The sequence below is a fragment of the Bos indicus x Bos taurus genome, chromosome 29, assembly GCF_003369695.1.
Source record: "Bos indicus x Bos taurus breed Angus x Brahman F1 hybrid chromosome 29, Bos_hybrid_MaternalHap_v2.0, whole genome shotgun sequence".
Lineage (NCBI taxonomy): Eukaryota > Metazoa > Chordata > Mammalia > Artiodactyla > Bovidae > Bos > Bos indicus x Bos taurus.
Window position 1 is genome coordinate 5457781 of NC_040104.1, and position 21882 is coordinate 5479662.

At 40.9% G+C, this 21882-nt stretch overlaps 1 protein-coding gene across 1 annotated transcript in view; it reads left to right on the top strand.

The window, feature by feature from the left end:
* KMT5B (lysine methyltransferase 5B) overlaps positions 1 to 21882 on the top strand; it is a 53422-nt gene that overhangs the window by 13024 nt on the left and 18516 nt on the right. The window contains 6 exon segments of the mRNA XM_027532380.1: positions 6632 to 6867; positions 13087 to 13234; positions 16550 to 16618; positions 16807 to 16890; positions 20925 to 21090; positions 21466 to 21575. Of these exon segments, the coding sequence (XP_027388181.1) occupies positions 6708 to 6867; positions 13087 to 13234; positions 16550 to 16618; positions 16807 to 16890; positions 20925 to 21090; positions 21466 to 21575 (737 nt within the window). The 5' untranslated portion in view covers positions 6632 to 6707.

The window sequence follows — 21882 nt, forward strand, 5'->3', positions numbered from 1 at the left end:
AGCACGGGCGGCCTTCCCCACCTGTACTGCTCCAGTGAGACCCTTCCTTGTGCTTCAGTGTCAGATAAACTCCCAGGTGCGCTTCCCTGGTGACTTGGTGGTAAAGAACCCACCTGCCAGTGCAGGAGACACAAGTTCAGTCCCTGGGTGGGGAAGATCCCCTGGAGGAGGAAACAGCAAGCCACTCCTTTATTCTTGCTGGGAAATCCCATGGATGCAGGAGCCTGAATAACGACAAGAAGAAACCCCAGGGGCGTGTAGGGGTGAGGGAAGGTGTCCCATCCCAGAGCACAGTGACAACTGCATTTCCCTAAAGCCCGGTTGTGTCACTTTTGTGACACCTATAAAAACAGGGGGCAAAGCCTTATACAGACACTTTGGAATTCCGTCCATCAGCATACTTGGGTGATTTTAGTCCCTTCCTGATAACTAGTAAATCTGTTCATTTAAAAACTTAACAAAACAAAGATCCTGAGAAACTCTCAAAGCATGCTGGTCTCAAGTTGACCTATCCCCACCCTCTGAATGTTACAGATATCTTTTCTGACAACTGAAATTTAGACTCTTTTTCTCTTATTTGAAGCAAATGAAAAGAACTTAGGACTCTCTTTACTCATGATTCCTTTGTGCCATCTAGTTCTTTCCCCATGAGCTCATGTTTCAAGACATTATGTCCATTTCAGAAGTTCTTTGTCCTTTCCAAGAGAGGCTCACAGCGGCCCAGACCCTCAGAGATCTGCCTGATGAGCCCCGCAGCCAGTGCCCAGCCGGGCCTCCTTCCTGAAACGCGGGGCCCTGATTTACTCTTGCTTCGACTCCTTCCTCACTCTTTGCTCCTCCGGGTGTCCTCAGCTGCTGTTCCATCATCTGGAGTTCTATATACCTGGGCCCCCTTGGCCCTTGACATCTTTCCTCTATACTTCTCCCTGGGAGATTTCACTTGCTCCTGTGGTTTGACCTCTCACTAGTCCCCAGCTCCCAGGTGTGTACATCCAGCCTGGACCTGACCTCCAGGGCCTTGTGTCCGGCTGCCTAGACATCTCTGCTTGGTCTTTTTTTAACAGATACCTCAAACACGACCAAACCAAACTCCTCCCCCCCGCCCCACCCCGGCCCCTACCAAAACCTGACCTTCCTGTGGTCCTAGTCACCTGTATAACTTCTGAGTCCCTTCTTCCATTTGCAAGCATATCTGAGACCTCTTTCTTCCGCACAGTGTTAGCAAATCCTGTTTGTCAGCAAAACCTTCTGAAAGGATCCCTGAACTCACACTCCTCCCCCACTCTGCTACTGCGGGCCACCAGTATCCATCTCTCCTCTCATTTACTGCTGTGGTCTCTTAACTGCTTTTTCTCTCGTCCTCCCAAATTGTTAGTTGCTTAATTAGTGCTGCTCTTCCAAATGCATTCAAGCTCTTCTTCATAAGAGCAGCCAGCAGAGGCCTTTACCACTCAGCTCCCATCCCTACTGTTTTCTCACTGAGAGTTAATGCCTAGGTCTCAGCCAGGGTTTGGAGGCCCCCGTCAGTTGTTTCTTCTGGGACCCTCCCTGGCCTGCCTCCTGCCCTCTGACCCCCTCCTGTGCCGCAGGGCTCTGCTGGTCCTTCCTCCCCCAGCTTTGTACCTGCCCTTTGCCTGTGCTCGCTCTCCAGTGCTCCCGGTGCTTCTCCCTGCCCCGCCTGGGTTCCACCTAAAACACCCCCTGCCACTTAGAAATGGTTTTATTTTCTTCAAGGTGCTGGCGTTTATTTGCTAATTTGTCATTTTCTAGAGCTTTCTTCATTAGAATTTAAGCACAGATGAGGGCAGAAGCCTTGTTTGCTGCATCCTCAGTGACTGGAGTGTAGTAGATGTAATAATTTTCATGAATTTTTAATTGGGAAATCAGAACAGAGAGTGATTTGTAAGTTGTTAGGCCATTTAAGGAATAGCCAGTACTCCTTTCTTAGATTTTTTTTTCTGCCAATTTTGGGATGAATTTGAGGTGATTTTAACTTCTAAATACAGCTCAGATGCTGTCAACCACGTCAAGACCATGGTAGTATTTCCATGTGAGCCTGCTGGGTTCCAGGCCAGAGAGACTGCACCCCTCCTCTGTTGGGAGGGGGAGCCACCCCGTGTCTTGAGCTCCTGTTTCTCCTATGAAAATACCTACCTGTGTTAGCTTTTCAAATTCCATCTCCACCTTTAATATGAAAGTGTTCTTCTAGCTCATCGTTTTGTGGGAATGATCATGCCAACAAGAGCAGATCCTGTACTCATGAGGGCAGAGCAGACGATGACCTGATGGTTAGTAGAGGCTATGTTTATTTTGAGCTAAGAAGTTATGCATAGCTCCCAATCTCTGCTAGCTTTACTAAAACTGCTTTCACAGAATATTCATTGTGAGCTGAAGTCTTTTGCTGTAATGATAGCTGTTGTTATCCAGACGAGTGGAGAGTATTGGCGCCTCTGCTAGAATATGGAATACACCCAGACATACGTGCAGTGTGTTCATTCTAGTGGAATTCAGCGACGTCTTCTGATTGACAGAGTGCTCGTTATGCTTTGGTTCCTTAAGTTCAAATAAAATAGTATCAGTTGACTGTAATATAATTGAGACACCCCGGGTTATGCATTTGCTCCTTTTTTTGGTCATTAACTTACATTTAATTGAAATTATGTGTAAGTTAGAGTGGATCTCAGTCTGTTCTCCATGAACTGAGTTAGCGTGTACTACTAAAATGATTTATTGGTGAACTTTCTGAATTCTTGGGAGAAATTGGGTTGACAGGTATAATTTCCTCAAATTAAAATTTTTATTCTTTAATTTTCCTTAAAAATTTGACATCTCTTCTTTGCCCTAGTAGATAAACAAGTAACTTAGAACAGGTTCAGACCCTGGAGTTGCATCAGAATCACCTGGAGGGCTGACTAAAGCACGGACTGCTGGGCGTTGTCCCAGGTTTTCTGCCTTTTTCCTCTGACTGGGAGCTTGGCTGGGGCTGAAGGGCTCTCTGGGGAGGTGATTTGCTCGCTCTTGTGTCTCTTGATTCTGTCTAAAGCCGCATTCCTCTTTTCCTTTTGTATCACTGAGGAGTATTAGGACTCCTAAAAAAGGCTTCAAAACACGTTCTTTCATCATTGTCTGTAGGTCGTGTGTTATCAGTATACGTAGACATCCTTGAGATGAACTTCCTTCTTAATGTTTTCTCTGGAGGTACAGAGTCGGGTGGACCCGAAAGCACTGTGGTAGGTGCATGGGTGGTTGCTGGTTGTGAGAGCTGTGCCGCCTGTGCCAGCCCTGCCCCGGCTGCCAGTGCCAGCACAGGCACCTTGAGGAAGAAGAGAACTGGAGGTCAGGTTATAATTTATAGTCCAAAAAATACGGATGCGGCAGCTCCTGTGAGGCAGTTTAGATCACATTCTGATTTATTTATTCTTTCATCAGTTGAGTGCCTTTGATCTACTTTGTGCTATGCTAAGGAAAAGAAAAGTAGGTTCTTGACCTCAGGAATTCTCAGTCCCTTGAGGAGGAAGACTGTTGTTGTTCATTCTCTGTCATGTCTGGCTGTTTGCAACCCCATGGACTGCAGCACGCCAGGCTTCCCTGTCCTTCACTATCTCCTGGAATTTGCTCAGATTAATGTCCATTGAGTCGGCAATGCCATCCAACCATCATCCTCTGTTGGCCCTTTCTCCCCCTGCCCTCAATCTTTCCCAGCATCAGAATCTTTTCCGATGAGTTGGCTCTTCGCATCAGGTGGTCTGAGTGTTGGAGCTTTAGCTTCAGCATCAGTCCCTCCAATGGATATTCAGGGTTGATTTCCTTTAGGCTTGACTGGTTTGATCTCCTTGCAGTCCAGGGGACTCTTAAGAGTCTTCTCCAGCACCACAATTCGAAAGCATCAATTCTTCAGTGCTCAGCCTTCTTGATAGTTCACATTCGTGAACTCTCACATTTGTACATGACTAGTGGAAAAAGCATACTTTGACTATACAGACCTTTGTCGGCAAAGGTCTAATATGGTGTGTGGGTTTGTTGTAGCTTTTCTTCCCAGGAGCAAGCGTCTTTTATTTTCACAGCTGTAGTCACTGTCCTCAGTGATTTTGGATTCCAAGAAAATAAAATCTGTCGTTGCTTCCACTAGTTCCCCTTCTCTTTGCCATGAGGTGATACGACCGGATGCCATGATCTTAGTTTTTTGAATGTTGAGCTTTAAGCCTGTATTTTCACTCTCCTCTTTCACCCTCATCAAGAAGCTCTTTAATTCCTCTTTGCTTTCTGCCATTAGAGTGTTATCATCTGTGTGTATCTGAGATATTTGATATCAAATATTGTTGATATTTCTCCTGGCAGTCTTGATTCCAGCTTGTAATTCATCCAGCCCAGCATTTCGCACAGTGTACTCTGCATTGAAGTTAAATAAGCAGGGAGACCATGTTTAGCCTTGACATATTCCTTTCCCAGTTTTGAAACCAGTCCATCGTTCCATGTCTGGTTCTAATTATTGCTTCTTGACCTGCATACTGGTTTCTCAGGAAATAGGTAGGTAAGGTGGTCTGATATTCCCATTTTTTTAAGAATTTTCCAGTTTGTTGCGATCCATTCAGTCAGAGGCTTTAGGATGTCAGTGATGCAGAAGTAGATGTTTTTTGCAATTCCCTTGCTTTTTCTGTGATCCAGCGGATGTTGGCAATTTGATCTCTGTTTCTTCTTCCTTTTCTCAATCCAGCTTGTACATCTGGAAGTTCTTGGCTCGCTTACTGGTAAAGCCTAGCTTGAAGGGTTTTGAGCATTACCTTGCCAGCATGTGAGATGAGCATGATTTTAAGGTGGTTTGAACTTTCTGTGGCATTGCCTTTCTTTGGGATTGGAGTGAAAACTGACTTTTTCCAGTCCTGTGGTCACTGCTGAGTTTTCTAAATCTGCTGGCACATTGAGTATAGCTCTTTAACAGCATCATCTTTTAGGATTTGAAGTAACTCAGCTGGAATTCCATCATCTCCACTGGCTTTCGAGGTGGCAGACAGGCCTCCACTCTAAGGTGACATAAGGGCTTTCACCCAGTTTTATAGTGGGGTGTCTACCTGGATTTGGGAATGAGGGTCAAGGAAGAGTTCCTGGAACGTGTAGGAATTAGACAAAAAGACCAGTTGTCTAAGTGTAAATATGAGATATTCTATCATTGCTAGGAGATACTGTTTTATTTAATAAAGTATATTAGTTCACAAACATTTAGCCTGTAACTGATGCCTCAGTATTTTACTTGCCGTTACCTATTTAAGCTGCGACATTTTTCTGGGTTTAGTGAAGCCCACAGGAAAAATCAAAAGATTGGTACAATAAGAGCTGTAGACTAACTGAATTTAAATAGTGAAGGAACTAAGAGAAAATACATCTTTGAGAACAATTTAAAAGTATTCTTGATATGGATCAGCTGGTTTTTACCTTCTTATAGCTAAGCATGTTGCTCTAACACACATTCTACCTCGCTGAATTCACACAGAATTCCTGTGATTTCAGAGAGACTGGAGGTCAAGTAAAAAGTAATATTTTGTATTTGTGTTGGGTATCAATAATTATCTCCGGCTCTGCATTTCTAGGAGTCGTTCAGCATAATTTATCGTGTACTTTTCTGTGTGTTTGGGGAAGGTGAGGGAAGATGCCCTTTGCTGCAGTGAGAGAGCCTTGGGCAGCAGCGCTGGGCTCCTCTCTGGACGCTGCTGCAGGCTGGCTGTGCTCATTGGGTGTGCTGCCTCAGTTCCCTCTGCACGTTGAAAGAGTTGTGCTGAAATCCTAAAATTCCCTTAGCTCTGTTGTTGTACTTTCCTTTCCTTGAGCCTTTTTAGCCTGATTTATATTAAAGCGTCATTTGTAATGAGGTGGTGACGTGGACATCCTCTCATTTCACTACCAGCAAATGCCATCTATACCTTCTTTTCCAAAGGTCCTTACATGTGATAAGCATCGCTCACTGTCCTAGTCATTTTGCCCCTAAATTCAGCTAGTTAAAATTCAGATAGGGGAAAAAAAAAAAAAAAAAATTCAGATAGGGAAACCACTGTACTAACAAATATAATAATTTCAATTTTTGTTGCCAATGTAAAGAAAGCTAAGGCAGGTATTTCATAATGAGCAGTATTTTGATATTTGAATGTTGGTCTCTTAAATACCCTTAATGCTCATTTCAGACTAACAAAACTCTTGTGGAGAAAGCATAACTTAGATGCCTTTTCTTCAGCTCCTCAAGAAGAGAAGAAGCAATTTTTCTTTTAGTTTATTCACAGAGTTAATACAGTTTTCCAAAACTTGTAGTTTGAGCAAGTTGTTGCTATCTAGCTATACCTAGATATCACGGTAATAGAAAGCAAAGATGATTCTTATTGGTAACTGAGAGATACCTATTTATTGAACACTTACTAGTTACCGGTCGCTGTTAGCACAAGCAGTGAGCAGGGCGGAGCGAGTCTGGGGGCTCTGTAGGCCTCAGTGTGGGAGGGGGGCGGCCAGGACAGTCTGTGAAGAGTGAAAACACAAATTGTGCAATTACTTTTAATACTCTGAAAATTGCTCAGGGGTCTGGGTAGCATGGTCTTTTATGTATTTATCTCCCCATTTTATTCTGTTTTTCATGTTTTGTTTCTGTTAGGAGAGAACGTTGAAATTATTCTCTAAGCTATTTGAAGAGAGTGACTAAATGCACCTGGGTCAGGCTGTCTGTGGGTATGAAGTGGTTGGGAGAATCCAAGAACATGGTGGTGAATGGCAGGAGACATGGAGGCAAGTTGTCTAATGACCATCAGCAGAATCAATCAAAGTTACAGCACTCGGGAAAGGACAACGTGAAGGCTGGCAGAAACGCAGGCGAGAGGAGGTCGAGCAGATGTATGTACACGCTTCAACTGTCGCTCTCTCGATTGTGATTCGGGGCAGGCGTTCTCCCCGGTTTGTCATGTGTGTTCTCTTCTCAGTTAACAGTATGGTTCTTTTACTCTTATTCTCATCAAACATTGTGTACAACTCAGTTCTTAATACAGTGTTTTTATATCCATAACTTTAAATTATATTTTGTAGAATTTATACCTGAATGGTTGCTTTGTTTTTTTAAAAATATTAAAGGACTGCTATTAAATTTCTTTTAAGTTTAAATTGTGTTTTTTTATGTTTGATGTAAATGTAAGTATGTATTTGAAAACTTGTAGAGTAATATGAATGATAAAGTCAGCCTTCATTTACATGTTAAGTGGAAGTTAAGGCAGCTTTTAAAATTGTCACCGTTTCTTCTATTTATTCAGAGTGAATAGTTTATCCTAACAGAAAAGGACTGTTGACAATGAATTACTTTTTTACCTCAATATCTTTTGGTTGATAATGAGGCTACATATTGAGAGTTCAAGAAAGTGTAGATTTGATCCATATTTCATAGCTCTTTTAAGAGTAGTAAATTGCCCCAGGATAAATGTAAACCTGTGAAGATGGACAGCCTTACGTTGGATGTTATTGGGCAAGAATGGTGCAAAAAGAGCGTCAATGATGAGGAGATGCATCATCTTTGATAAAAGACTTTAGTGACTTCATCTAACACCAGACCCATAGAATACACGGAGCAAACACTCACAAAACTGAAGGAAGGAATAGACGATTCAGCAATAACGTGGGACTTCAGTTCCCCACTTTCAATAATGGATAGATAAGCAGAAGATGAAGGACAGAAGACTCAAACAGTACTCTAAACCAGCTATTCCTGACAGACCTCTGTAGAACACTCCACTTAACAGGAGCAGAACACACATTCTTTTCAAGTGCACATGAAGCATTCAGCATAGACCATAGACTAGGCCATACTTTAAGCCTCAGTAAATTAAAAGGATTGAAATCATACAATATATGTTCTGACCACAGTGGAGTAAGATTAGAAATGAATAACAGAGACTTGGGAAGTACACAAATATGTGGAAATTAACTCACTCCTAAATAACCAGTGGATTAGAGAAGAAATCAGAAGGGAAATAAGTAAATAGTTTGAGACGATTGAAAATGAAGATACAACATACCAAAAACTTACGGAATGCAGCTAAAGCAGTGCCTGGAGGGAAATTATAGTTGTGAACACCTGTATTTTAAAAAGAAGGAAGATTTCAATCGATAATCTAACCTTTTACCTTAAAACACCAGAAAAAGAGCAAAACTAAACCCTAAGCAGGAAGAAGGAAGGAAATAGAGTAGAAATTAACAAAATAGAAAACAGAGAAAATGGGCAAAGCTCAAGAAGTTCCTTCTTTGAAAAGAAGAATTGGCAAACCTTTAAGCAGGATTGATGAAGAAAAAGAGAAGACGAAGAATCAACAGCAGAAGGGACATTACTGTTGTTGTTCCGTTATTAAGTCATGTTCAGCTCTTTGCTACTCCATGGACTGTAGCACAGCAGCCTTCCCTGTCCTTCGGTGTCTCATGGATTTTGCTCAAACTCATGTCCATTGAGTCAGTGATGCCATCCAACCATCTCATCCTCTGCCACACTCTCCTCCTGCCCTCAACCTTTCCCAGGGTCAGGGTCTTTTCCAATGAGTCAGCTCTTTTCATCAAGTGGCCAAAGTATTGGAGCTTCAGCTTCAGCATCAATCCTTCCAATGAATATTCAGAGTTGATTTCCTTTAGAATTGACTGGTTTGCTCTCCCTACAGTCCAAGGGACTCTCAAGAGTCTTCTCTAACACAACAATTTGAAAGGAACAGTTCTTCTGGAGGCTGTGGGATTGAAGGACTTTAGAAAAATGTAAAGAATTGTAACAGAATACTATGAACAGCTGTATACCAAGAACTAAAATAGCTTAGATTAAGTGCACAAATTTCTAGAAAGTAATAAATTACTGAAACTGAATTAGAAAGAAATTTATACAAAATCTGAATAAACCTATATAGCAAGTAAAGAAGATTGAATCAGTAAGTTTAAAATCAAAAATAGAAAACACCACCTACAAAGAAAAGGCCAGTATTATCCTTGTACCAAAGCCATCATAAGAAAAGGAGACCTACCGACCAGTATCTCTAATAAATGTGGATGCAGAAATCCTCAGTAAAATACTAGTCAACCAGATCCAGCAACAGATGAAAAGAATTCTGTAGCATGCCCAAGTGGGATTTATCCCAGGAATGCAAGGTTGGTTTAATGTCTGAGAATCAACTGATGTGATATCATATCAATAGAATCAAGGACAAAAACCGTACTATCATCCCAATAGATGCAGAAGAAGTGTTTGACAAAATCCAACATCCTTTCAGGATAAAAACTCTCAGCAAACTAGGAATAGAAAGGAATTCTTCAACCTGATAATGCTTAATGTCATGTATAATGGTGGATGGTTTCTCCTGAGATCAGGAACAAGACAGAAATTTATCCGTTCTCATCACTTCTGTTTAGCATTGTACTAGAAGTTCTGACTACAGCAGTTAAGCAAGAAAATGAACTTAAAGGCATCTAAATTGGAAAAGAAGTAAAACAATCTCTATTTGAAGATGACATGATTCTGTATATAGAAAGTCCTAAGGAATCCTCTAAAATATTAGAATAAATGAGTTCAGCAAAATTGCAGGATGCAAGTATACAAAAATCAATTGTATATCTATACACTTTCAATAAAGAATCCAAAAGTAAAAGTAACAGTTTCGTTTAGAAGGGCATCAGAAAGAAAGAGCAATAAATTTAATATAAAGTGTAAAACTTACACTCTGACAACTATAAAACATTATTGAAAAGAAATTAAAGATCTAAATAAATGGAAAGACATCCCATATTCATTGATTAGATGACTTAATATTGTTAAGATGGTAATGATCTACAGATTGAATGTATGCTGTACTTAGTTGCTCAGTCATGTCCGACTCTTTTGTGTCCCCATGGACTGTAGCCCATCGGGCTCCTCTGTCCATGGGATTCTCCAGGCAAGAATACTGGAGTGGGTTTCCATGCCTTCCTCTAGGGGGTCTTCTCAACCCAGGGATCGAACCCAGGTCTTCTGTCTTCTGCATTGTAGGTGGATTCTTTACCATCTGATCCACCAGGGAAGCCCAAGAATACTGGAGTGGGTAGCCTATCCCTTCTCCAGGGGATCTTCCCAACTCAGAAATCGAACCAGAGTCTCCTGCATTACAGGCAGATTCTTTACCAGCTGAGCTACCAGGGAAGCCCCACAGATTGAATGTAATCTCTATCAAAACCTCAACTGGCTTCTCTGTAGAAATTGACAGGCTGATCCTAGAACTCTTAAGAAAATTCAAGGGACCTATAATAGCTTAAAGAGTCTTGAAAAAGACTCAAACTTGGAAGATTCATACCTTTCAGTTTCAGAGCTTGCTACAAAGCTGCAGTAATGAAGACAGTATTATACTAGCATGTGGATAGACATATATTCATGAAATAGATTTGAGAATCCACAGAAGACCCTCATGTTTGTAGTCAATTGATTTTTGACAGAAGTGAAAATGAAATTAAGTCAGGAAAGAATAGTCCTTTTAGCAGTTGGTTCTGGCCCAACTGTATACTCACATGCAAAAGAATGAAGTTAGACCGAACCTCAGACCATATGTGAAAAATTAACTTAAAATGGACCAAAGACCGAAATTAAATGCTTAAACTATAAAACCCCCAGAAGAAAACATATGGGTAAATTTTCATGACTTTGGATTAGGCGGTGGTTTCTTGGATATGACACTAAAAGCACAGGGATCAAAAGAAAAAGGATAACATGAAATTCACTGAAGTTGCAGACTTTAAGGAATACCATCAAGAACGTGGAAAGACATCTTACAGAATAGGAGAAAATGTTTTCAAATCACACATCTGATAAAGGACTAGCATCCAGAAGAAATCACTCCTGTGGGCTTCCTTGGTGGCTCGGTGGTAAAGAGTCCACCTGTCATTGCAGGAGGCCCGGTTGGATCCCTGGCCTGGGAAGTCTCCACAGGCCATGGGGCGGCAGCTACGGTGGTGTGCCACAGTACTGAGCCTGCACTCAGGAGCCCAGGAACTGCAGCTCTCGAGCCCATGTGTGCGACTACCGAAGCCCGGGTGCTCCACAAGAGAAGCCGTCGCTGAGAAGCCCGCACCCTGCAGCTGGAGAAAAAGCTCACATAGCAACAGCGACCCAGCACAGCCAAATCAATTTTAAAAAGAATTCTTACAAGTAAATAATAAAAAACAATTTAAATTTTTAAATGGGCAAGGGATCTGAATAGACAGACATTTCTTCAAAGATATACAAATGGCCAATACATGAAAAGATATTCAAAATCATTAGTCATCAGGGATATTCAAATCAAAACCATAGTGTACCCCTTCACAATCAGCAGGATGTCTGAAATCAAAAGGACAAATAGTAACTGGTGATGGTGTGGTGAAGTTAGAGTCCTCATACACTGTTTTTGGGAACATAAAATGGTGCAGCCACTTGGAAAACAGTCTGGCAGTTTCTCAAAAGGTTCAGCATAGAGTTACCACATGACCCAGCAGTTTCCACTCCTGGATATGTACCTAAGAGAGTTGAAAAACATATGTACTCACAAAAACTTTACTTGAGTGTTCATGGAAACCTTATTCATCATAGCCAGAAATGGATACAGCCCCTGTGTTTCCATCAGCTGATGAATCAAAAACAAAATGTGATCTATTCATACAATGAAATATTCTTTGGCCTTAATAAGGAATGAAGTACTGATGCGTGGTACAACGTGGATGAGCCTTGGAAACATGCTAAGAAGTCAGTCACAGAAACATGCTAAAGAAGTCAGTCACAGAAAACCACGTCATATGATTCCATCTATGTGAAATTTTCAGAGCTAGGCAAATCCATACAAACGGTAGATTAGTGGTTGCCGGAGGCTGTGTGGGAGGGAAAAATGGACAGTAACTTCTAGTAGGTATGGAGTTTCTTTTAGGGGTGATGAAAATGTTCCAGAATTGTTTGTGGTGATGGTTATACAATTCTGTAAATATGTTTAAAACCATATTCTGAATTGTATACTGTAAATGGGTGACTTGTATGTGAATTAAATTTTAATAAAGCTGTTATAGAAAATATAACTTTGATAGTTGTACACATACCTACATGCAGAAGTTTGACTTGAAAACAAATACTGACCCTTTGCCAGGGACTTACATGTAAGTGTTTGTTTATTTACTTATTGGGAGAGTGGATGACATGGTTAGATCTCTCGCTTTGTCTCTCATTCTTCCACCTTTTAATTTTGAGAGGCTTAAAGTTACACTGCTGGTATCCTCTGTAATTACATGTGCTGGCTCCATGGAGACTCAATGACATGTACGTCAAACTTAAATCAGCACTGATGAAGCTTCATCCGTACAAATTTAGTCTTCCTTTCCTCTCTTTACATTGTGTTTTTCTTACACAGTTAAACCCATTTACTTTAGTTACCTTTTTCAGTCACTTCCCTATTTTTATCCGTTCCTTCAAAATCTGTTTCAAGCGGGTTAGTTAGAAATAGGCCTCTTAGTCTCTCTCTACCTCTCTCCCCTCTTCTGCTACCTAGCTCTGTAACCATAGGCAAGTTTCTTAACCTCTGGGCCTCAATTTCCCGCATAGTGGGGATGATAATCACACATCTGCCCAAAAGCAGAGAGCTGAAGGTGTAACACCTGGATGTTCCTTTTTGGCGCCTTTGAGATCTGCCCTTCTGGCACTGCTTGCAGAGGGGTCTCGTGCTCCTCTTGTTTCCTTCTCACCCCAGCCCCGTCTGCAGTGGCCCTTGAGGCTGTCTTGCTACTCTGACGAACATCTGCCCGTCTCCTGTGTCAGCTCTTCCTTGGATGGGCAAGTAAGGCATCTCAGCCAGGGTATCACAGCTATCTAGACCCTGTTCTTGGGGAACTTGATAATATTATCTAACGAAAATGCTCTCAATAATTGAGTTAATTTACTGGATTTGGTTTTTCTATTTTTGCAAAGGGTACTCAGTTTTTAATTGGTAAAATTGAAGTAGCAGTTTTAATTCTTAATTACTAACTTGAATGGGCAGTGCAGCTGAAGGTTTTTAAGGTAGATTTAAGTAGTATTCAGTGCGAGTTACTTTCTCTCTTCTCTTCTCACAGGTAATGGGAACTCAGGCTTTGAGGGACAGAGTCGATATGTACCATCTTCTGGAATGTCTGCCAAGGAACTCTGTGAAAATGATGACCTAGCGACCAGTTTGGTTCTTGATCCCTATTTAGGTTTTCAAACACACAAAATGAATACTAGGTAATTTTAAGTCTTTATTCTGAGTGGAACAGATGATGTCGTTGAACTTGAGAAAATAGATGGTTAATTTTAAGTCAAAATTTAAAGTGACGTTAAAGGAAAGTTTTTGTTGCAGAAGAATTTTCCAAGTGTGAGCCAAGAAAAGCAACAAAAGCTTCCAAGAGCTGTGTGTTTTAATTCTATGTTCTTATTTTATCTTGAGATGGTTCTATTAAAATATAAAGTTGGAGGCATATCTTTATATTCTGTTTTAGATTTGATGAGAATTATCTTAGCTGAAAGAAATAGCTTATATGCATCCTGTACAATCTTGAAAATGTGGATGATTTTTTTCCTACTTAAATTAGGTGGCATCAGTTTTTTTCATGATTTTATTACAAATTTTTCATCTTTTAAATAATTGCTACTATATATAGGGAATTTTACCATTATGTTTTATCTTTGAGACTCAGTCATTAGAAGTAAAGATGTGCTTATATTCAGTATGCAGATAAAAAATGTTAATAAATCTGTAACTGCTTTATTGAATATTGCATGCCACATATATAAAATACTACATAACTCTTTACATCTGTCACCCTTTAAATTTCTTTAATTGTCTTAAATATCACCTTGCTCCCAAAAAGACCCTTTGATAATTTCATAATTAACTGCCGCCAAGCACTGAAGTCAGACCTTTACAACTTTTTGTTGCCTCTTAATGTCCAGAGGGTTTTGAAATCTGGTGGAAAAGCAGGACAGTGGGGGTTCATTCAGAATGTGGAGCGAATTCTGGGCCTCTGTTCACTCTGGGCTGCGTCATACCAGCGCTGAGGCTTTGTAGCTGCCATGTCAGGCACGGCCCTGGAGGGACTGGATCACCAGGCGGATGGTCACCAGTAACTAGTTGGGGACAGGTGCTTAGAGGAAAGTCATGTGTTCATTTCTTCCTCTTTAATTCTGTCCCTTGTTAGAATTAAAACAAGATAATTCATTTATCAATTATATTCTAAATTCCCAAAGAAGTAATTCCAGTTAAAACATGCCTTTGGTATTTTCATGTAATTTCCTGCCATCATATATCTTTACTTACTAAAACGAAGTGAAATTTGGAATGAACTTGAGATTATTTAACTGGTTCCCTACCGTCAGAGGGGCACATAGATATTCTAAAATCAGCAGGATTGGATGCCCTAGTGCCTGACTGAAATCTAGCTTGTATTATTCTGAGTCCGAATCACCTATTTCCCAGTGAACATAAGAGGCCAGGGCTCATTCTCCTACTATTAGAGTCCTAGTAGTATTTAACTCACTGGTTAGCCTGGAAGAAAAAGTGATACACTCACTGTTTGACCTAGTAGTCTAGTGGCATTCAGAATATTACCTCAAAGGCCTGTAATTATGGCCTGGAGTCATCAAGAAACAGATTATGTTTATTATGCCTTGTATCCTGAAATATGGAAGCATATAAACCACTTTTAGAAAGTTTTCCATCAGAATTACAACAAAAGTTTTAATGGCTTGGGAAAGAACTCCACGTATTCTGAAGCCCTCATGCTTTGACTGTCCCTGAGGCTGAAGAGTTACCTGTTACTGGTTTCTGTAACAGTAAATAACTCATGTTTTCTGTAAAAGTCCTCCTGGAGAGCTGCTGCTTATAATCAGCTTACATATGAGTCACTTGGGAACCTTGATAAGGTACAGGTTCTGATTCAGTAGCTTTGAGGTGGGGCCTGAGAGTCTCCGTTTGTCACAAACTCCCAGTTACACTTGGGAAGCAAAGTCCCAAACCATCGAGCCTGCTGAGCCTTGTCGCCATGTGGTAAGTGGGTAGAAACTCCCTTATCAGTAGTTCTGGGACTCATCTTAAGACATGTAGTCCTAAAATGTAGGGTTTAGGATTACCACACAGATATTATTATTAAAACTTTAAATCTTACTATACCCAAGTGCCCCAGGTTCATATTTTCCAGTGCTTCATTTGGTTCTACTCAAACAGCTCCTAAAATAGCCACTGATGCTGCAGCTAGTGCTGCTGCCCCCGGTTAGACTCCGTTGGCCTAGTGACAGGGTCACTGCTTACAGTGCGGCGAGCGGTCAGTGCCGCTGCGGCAAGCACGGCGTGCTGCCGCCTCAGTAGAGGCCTTCATTCATCCTTGGTGGGTCTGTTTGAAAATAAAGCTGTCACTTATAGTTCTTTATCTTCTGAGTGAGAATTTGCCAGAATGCCACTTAAACGATTTTCAAAGTTATTTTATAGACAGTAAGGAAACTTTGCAGTGTTCTCTTTGAATAGTCATACATACTTTTGAAATTATTATTTTTTTGTGGACTTCTCTTTCTTTGGCGTGCAAAGAAGTGACTGGAGGATGTGACTGGAACTGGATTTTAACTCTCCAGGTTATCTGTTACTTACAATAAGTGGCTTCTTTGTTCTCATGTTTATTGATCTGTGATTTGATCTTAGTTTTTCTTTTTTTTTATGCCCTCTTCTTCTCTTCTACTTACTTCAGTTGTACCTTCAGGGATACTGTTCAGAAACAGTAGATGTTTAATTATTTGAGATATTCCCAAACTGGATATGTTATGAATTGGTTATATTTTAACCTTAGCATATCCCTGTATTTACTAACAAGGCAATCAGAATTGTGGCATGAATGCCTAGAAATGGCATAAGCAAAATAGTAATTTCAATTTGTCAGGAAATGTTTTGATTTAGTTGATTTTTGTCAGTTATAAAACTTAAATTCATCCTTTTAACCAGAAAATAGAGTTGTTAGTAATACCTCTATAATGATTTTTAAAAAGCTAGTGGAGAGATGAAGGTCGTGAAACAGAAATAGGTGTTGTCAGTGATGCTCCATTTTTCAGGCCATGTGACCAGTGATTTCACAGTATCCTGAGGAGCTGGGGGGACATCACACTGTGCAGAAATGGGAAGAGTCCTCTCAGGGCACAGACTTCCGCCTGTGCAGTCCTCACTTACCTAATTCCACTACACTAACCATCTAATTTTTTTTTCATTATTTATATATTTGATATCCACTGTTTTATCATTTGTATCCACTGTTGAATGTGAACTTATAAATCACTTTAAATGTCACTTTAATATCAAGTGTTTGACTGGAAAGCATAAAGAAAGTTTTTGAACTTTTAGTATAATCAAGGATAAAATGTTTTGTGGGAAGGAAAGAATTTTAGCTTCCTGGCCTTTTTTATCATTTCGAGCCAACCTGTGGCTTCTTAAAGTTGTTAGATATCACAGCATGTTAGGGATTTCTGATACATCTAATATTGTATAGTTTTTTATTGTTGTTTTTTTTTGCATTTATATAGCGCCTTTCCTCCGAGGAGCTCAAGGCATTTTTCAAAATCTGACAGTTTTTCTCACAACAACCCTGTAAGGTAGGTAGAGAGCATTACAAACAGTAATAAGATACAAACTAACTTGTTTCAGCCATTACAATGTTCTTCTATGTTAAGTAATTGGAGGTGTCAGTGTAAACAAGATTTGTAGAACATTTTGCAAACCTTTTGAAGATTTGGTCTTTAGTATTAGCTATATTTAAAAAACCACTTGTACTCCATAACAGGGTAATTTTAAGAGAAATCATTCATCCAAAGATCAGGCGGCACTGCATGGGATTAGCTGAGCACTGGTTGCAGGACTCAGCCAGGTATGTTTCCGGTTGTTGTTTACTTTCAGGTCAAGAAGGAGCGAAGAGCTGTCCTGGCGGAACCTCCGCCCCCCAGCGTCTCGGAATGTCAGCTTGCAGTTAAACTTATGTTGAGAGGGGGAATGTGTTCACGATGTTGCCTCACGGTTTTATTTCATATCTTAAATATTTGAGCATGTCTCTCTCTCTCCCTCCCCCTCTCCCTCGCTCCCTTTTTCTGTCCCCTCCTCTTTCCCCTCCCTCCAGTCGGCTCTTGGTTTACATGCTCATGGAGGGGCACAGTAGTGCAGCTAATGCACACCTGCAGCTTTTCTTCATGGCCACAGTGGTCTCTTGGGTTTGGAAACAGAAAAACCAAATAGCAAGAAAACCTGGGAAGTCAGTCTCTGGAAAGAGTGGGGAACAGGTGTGTGGGAGTGTGAATTCATATGTTTTTTTCCCTGCCCCTTTTAATAGTAAATAATTGTAAATGCCGTATTTTTAAATTTCCTTACCGGCCATGGGATCAGAGAAGTGTGGGAAGAGAAAAATAAATGTTTGGTTTATTTAAAGTTGCAAATGACCTGTTAAGAGGGAGGAGGGGCGTGTTGATTTGGAAATGCCAAAGGCCTGTTTCTCTTGCCTGCCCCGCCACCCCATACGCAGTTTGTTTGCACTCCTCTGGCTGTGCTGTCAGGGCACCAGGCAGGCCGGCTCAGGTGGGGCTTGGTGCTGGTGCTCAGCTGTAAGTCAGATCCCGTTCTCATGCTCAAGGGACACAAGAGGGCGCTCAGGCTTCAGATGAGAGCAGGGCCAAGACCGCCTTGGTTAACAGTCCCCTCCTTCCAGCAGCTGGCCCTCATTGGGCCTTATTTTTCTCATTTATGGAGCCAGACATAATTTTTTAAATCATCTGAATTTTCTTCTACCTTTAGGAGCCAGTTTGTATGGGAGATTTAGCGTGACTGTATTAAGGAGAAGACAGAGCATATTTTTCTATTCAATAATAGAAAGTTAATTTTTTCCAAGATCCCCCATGCCTTTTGCTCTGGACCTGATAGTTGTAACAGCCTTGTTACTAAATAATTTTTATTCCTCACAGTTTTTAGTATAATGGGATTTGACTTGAACTGTCAGCCAGGTGATTTTCATGTTCTATCTGGTTATTGAAAACAGCTGTCTCTTCCCCTTCCTGTCTGCACCCAGTACTGTTTTCTTCCTCCTTTTCATCACTGTCATTTCATGCCTATAGCAGCCAAATATGACAGTAAGTTTGGACTGCAAATTACATTTTAAGTAAAATGGAGATTCTTGTCCAGTGGGCAGCAAGGGGATAGTTAGGGGGTTTGTTTGTGTTTGAGGCAGTAGAAGTCAGGAAAGCGGAAAAGAAAGTCACAGGTTGTGTGGAAGGTACAATATATTAGTAACTCAAGAGGTGGTGGTTGTGTGTTGGTTTTAGCATATTAATTGTCTGGCATCGTGTTGTTTTTGTTGTTTAGTTGCCCAGTTGTGCCCAACTCTTTGTGACCCCATGGACTGCAGCACGCCAGTGCTCGCTGTCCCTCACCATCTCCTGAAGTTTGCCCAAGTTCATGTCCATTGCGTTGGTGATGCCATCCAGCCATCTCATCCTCTGATGCCCTTTTCTCCTCTGCCCTCAATCTTTCCCAGCATCAGGGACTTTTCCAGTGGGTCAGCTGTTCTCATCAGATGACCAAAATGCTGGAGTTTCAGCTTCAGCATCAGTCCTTCCAATAAGCATTCAGGGTTTCCATCACAAGCAAAGAGTAAACAAAAGGATAGCTGAAAGGTGTCTTCAGGTAGCAGGTTTCAGAACGTGGAGAGCGCACATGAAGCCTGTCAGGAGTTGCTGGTGTCTGTTCCAGGTCTGTGACTTATTTTTTGTCATGTTCTTAAGATTTTGAGGTGAATATAGTCCTGACTCTGATGTGTGCAGCCATGCAGTTACTTTATAGGTATCGCCATTGGTCAGTCCTACATTGAACATGTAACGATTGCTGTGGCCCCATCACTTAACATCATGTATTATTGCTCAGAGGGAACTTTTGCTTTTCTCTTTACTGTGCAGAATGTGAGTTTCTGTTTCCCATCATTTGGTATTGCCTGGAGTGGTGTGCCTCAGCTAACAGCTGCTGAGTGGTCTTATCTGTCCTTCCTGTGCACGTAACCCCATAGTGCAGGGTTGCAGCCGGAAGGGTTGAGTTTGGGTTTCTTAGTGAAACCCAGTGTTGACAAAATCACTTGTGATGGCCGCAATTCAAAAGTAGTTTAATACTGTAACTGTGTGGAAGTTTGAATACTATCACAGTTCTTCAGATCTGCATTTTAGTCATTCCCTGACATCATAGTCTGACAGTCTAGTTAAAGACATTCTGAATTGTCCAGAGGATTTGCATCCATCTGTCTGTGAGGGCTGGTGTGCTAACTGATTGAAATGGGAAATAAAATAGGGCACTGTTTCTTCATGTACTATCTCTAGAGCTCCTTTGGATCCTTCTGTTAGGAGTCGCGAGAGCTTCCTAACCCTGGAGTCTGGGGCTCGTGAGTTTCTAGAGGTGTCAGTGTGCTCACCCACCTGAAGGCCTCTGAAGATCCTGCCCAGTAAATTGTATTATACCTATTCTCTTCCTCGCATCTTTGCCCTTCCTTGTTCTGTAACATTCCTTGTCCTGTTGCTCGCCAGCTGACTCCCTCAGCCCTGGTCATCTCTTTGAATCAAGCCTTAGAATTTCTGCTAAGGTCCTCGGCTTAGAATTTCTCTCCTTTGCCTTCCTCCTCCTGGTTCCTTCCTGCCTCTAGCAATAGTCTGTTTTTTCTTTAGAAATCTAAATTCACCACTTTCTTCCTTGTCCATACCAGTGTCAACCCCAAACCATGCTTTAGTTATAACCTCCGCACTGTGAAGTGCTGCAGCAGTGTTGTTTGCACCACATGAATGTGTATTTGCACACTGATCCTTGCTTCTCTGTTTGATGCACGGATACGTCTTTCAATCCCAGCAAAGTTTTCCGTAGAACAGTAGCCACGTCGTCTAGCTTGTATTTTTCACCATAGCACCTGTATGCACAGCACCTAAAAATAATGCTTGGTGAAATATTGTGGCTTAAAATCGTACTGAATCTTAATGTATTTTACTTGAAGAGCAGTCTGTAATTCCTTTTTTTTGTTGGCTGTTAATTTTTTAAAAAGCTTTAAAATAAACTACATTAACTTGAGAAGAAATTTTGAAGTCAAGCTCCAAGAACTTTTAATCGTAGTGCACATTTCATTGAGAACATGGCTTTAAAATGAGTAAAACTTAAGTTTTACTTGCGCCAGGATTGTATCCTGTGTTTGACATGCCTGGCCATGTAGTGTTCTGAAGTCGTCATAGCTGATTTTACGAAGATGCCTTCTGAAATTTTACCCCAGCAGTTTTTCCTTCATCACCACCACAACAGCACCACCCCTCAAGTTGTACTCTTGCACGCTTTTTGTTCTTGGAATGCAGTTATCACAGACTCCTTTGACGTGGCTGGTAGAACATCCATCCAGGTGTGTTTCAGGGCCTGTCAGGAGACTTAGTTCGGGGTTCTTCTAACTGTACATGGAGGGTGTTTTTGTTTATGGCATAATTTTTCTTACTTCATCCTCCTTCTAAAGCTCAGTGCCCTGCACTCTTCTGGCTTGATTTTGCATGTTTTAAAAAATTCTTGTCCTTCCAACTCGGTTAGATGAACTCTATCCTAGATCTCTCGTTTTGTACCTCCCAAGTTGGGTGACAGTTAAAAGTCTGAATTAGCTTTCATTTGAATCACCTGGTCACCTCTTGGTTAATGAGATAACACTGAAATAAAAATACTAAAGTGCAGTTTGAGGAAGGGAAGTTGTATTTCTTGGTGATCAGTATTACTTTAGTACTCGTTATCCAGACTACTTACTGTTCTCTTGTTAGGTCTGGCTGTTATTTTTAGGTTACTTTTTTCTCAAGATCTTTTAACAGTGGCCCAGGGATGATGGAAGATAACTAAAGTTGTTGTTTTTATTTCTTTCAGATTTCGGCCTATTAAAGGAAGGCAGGAAGAACTCAAAGAAGTAATTGAACGTTTTAAGAAAGATGAGCACTTGGAGAAAGCCTTCAAATGTCTGACTTCAGGAGAATGGGCACGGCACTATTTTCTCAACAAGAACAAAATGCAGGAGAAATTATTCAAGGAACATGTGAGTTTATTGAAAAAATTAATGTTTCTCTGTTTGGATAAGATTAAAGGAAACTAAAATGTAAATTTTAGTGAACACTGACATTTTAAATCCAGTTTTCATAAAACTAATTAATATGAAGGTCTAATAATACCTTAATTTATGACTATCCATAGAGAAGACTTCGTTGTCTAGAAGTGAAACTTTCTGTGAACTTTTAGAGTAACATAGCCAAGTCACCAAGTATACAAATACGTGAAATTTTGAAATAACAATATTTGTTACTTAATCTTAAATTTTTTCATTGATGGTGGTGGTTTGCTTTTATAATTCTGAGAGTCTAGCAAGGTAAATAATTTAGTGTGAAGTAAGTATCAAAATTTTTTTCTGTTTTAGGTATTTATTTATTTGCGAATGTTTGCAACTGACAGTGGATTTGAAATATTGCCTTGTAATAGATACTCTTCAGAACAAAATGGAGCCAAAATAGTTGCAACGAAAGAGTGGTAACTATTATACTAGTGTAAACCCATAAAATAATCTTGTTTAAAGTTCTGTCTCAAATTACCATTCCTGTGCTAAGAAAGCGTGGGAAGGGCTAAAACCGGAGCTCGCCCTAAAGGAGCCAGTGCAGGGCCAGCGCCTCAGCCCAGTGACTTGGGGTTGGGACGGTGGTGAAGTTGGAAGCCTGAGTTGAACCAGGTCCTACCTCTAAGCCAAGTGGTTTGTGTTTTCCTCTTAACAAGTCCGGATGCCTGCTCAGGGACTGCTGAAAGGTTAGGGGTTGTGGGGTTAGATGACCTAGCTTCCAGA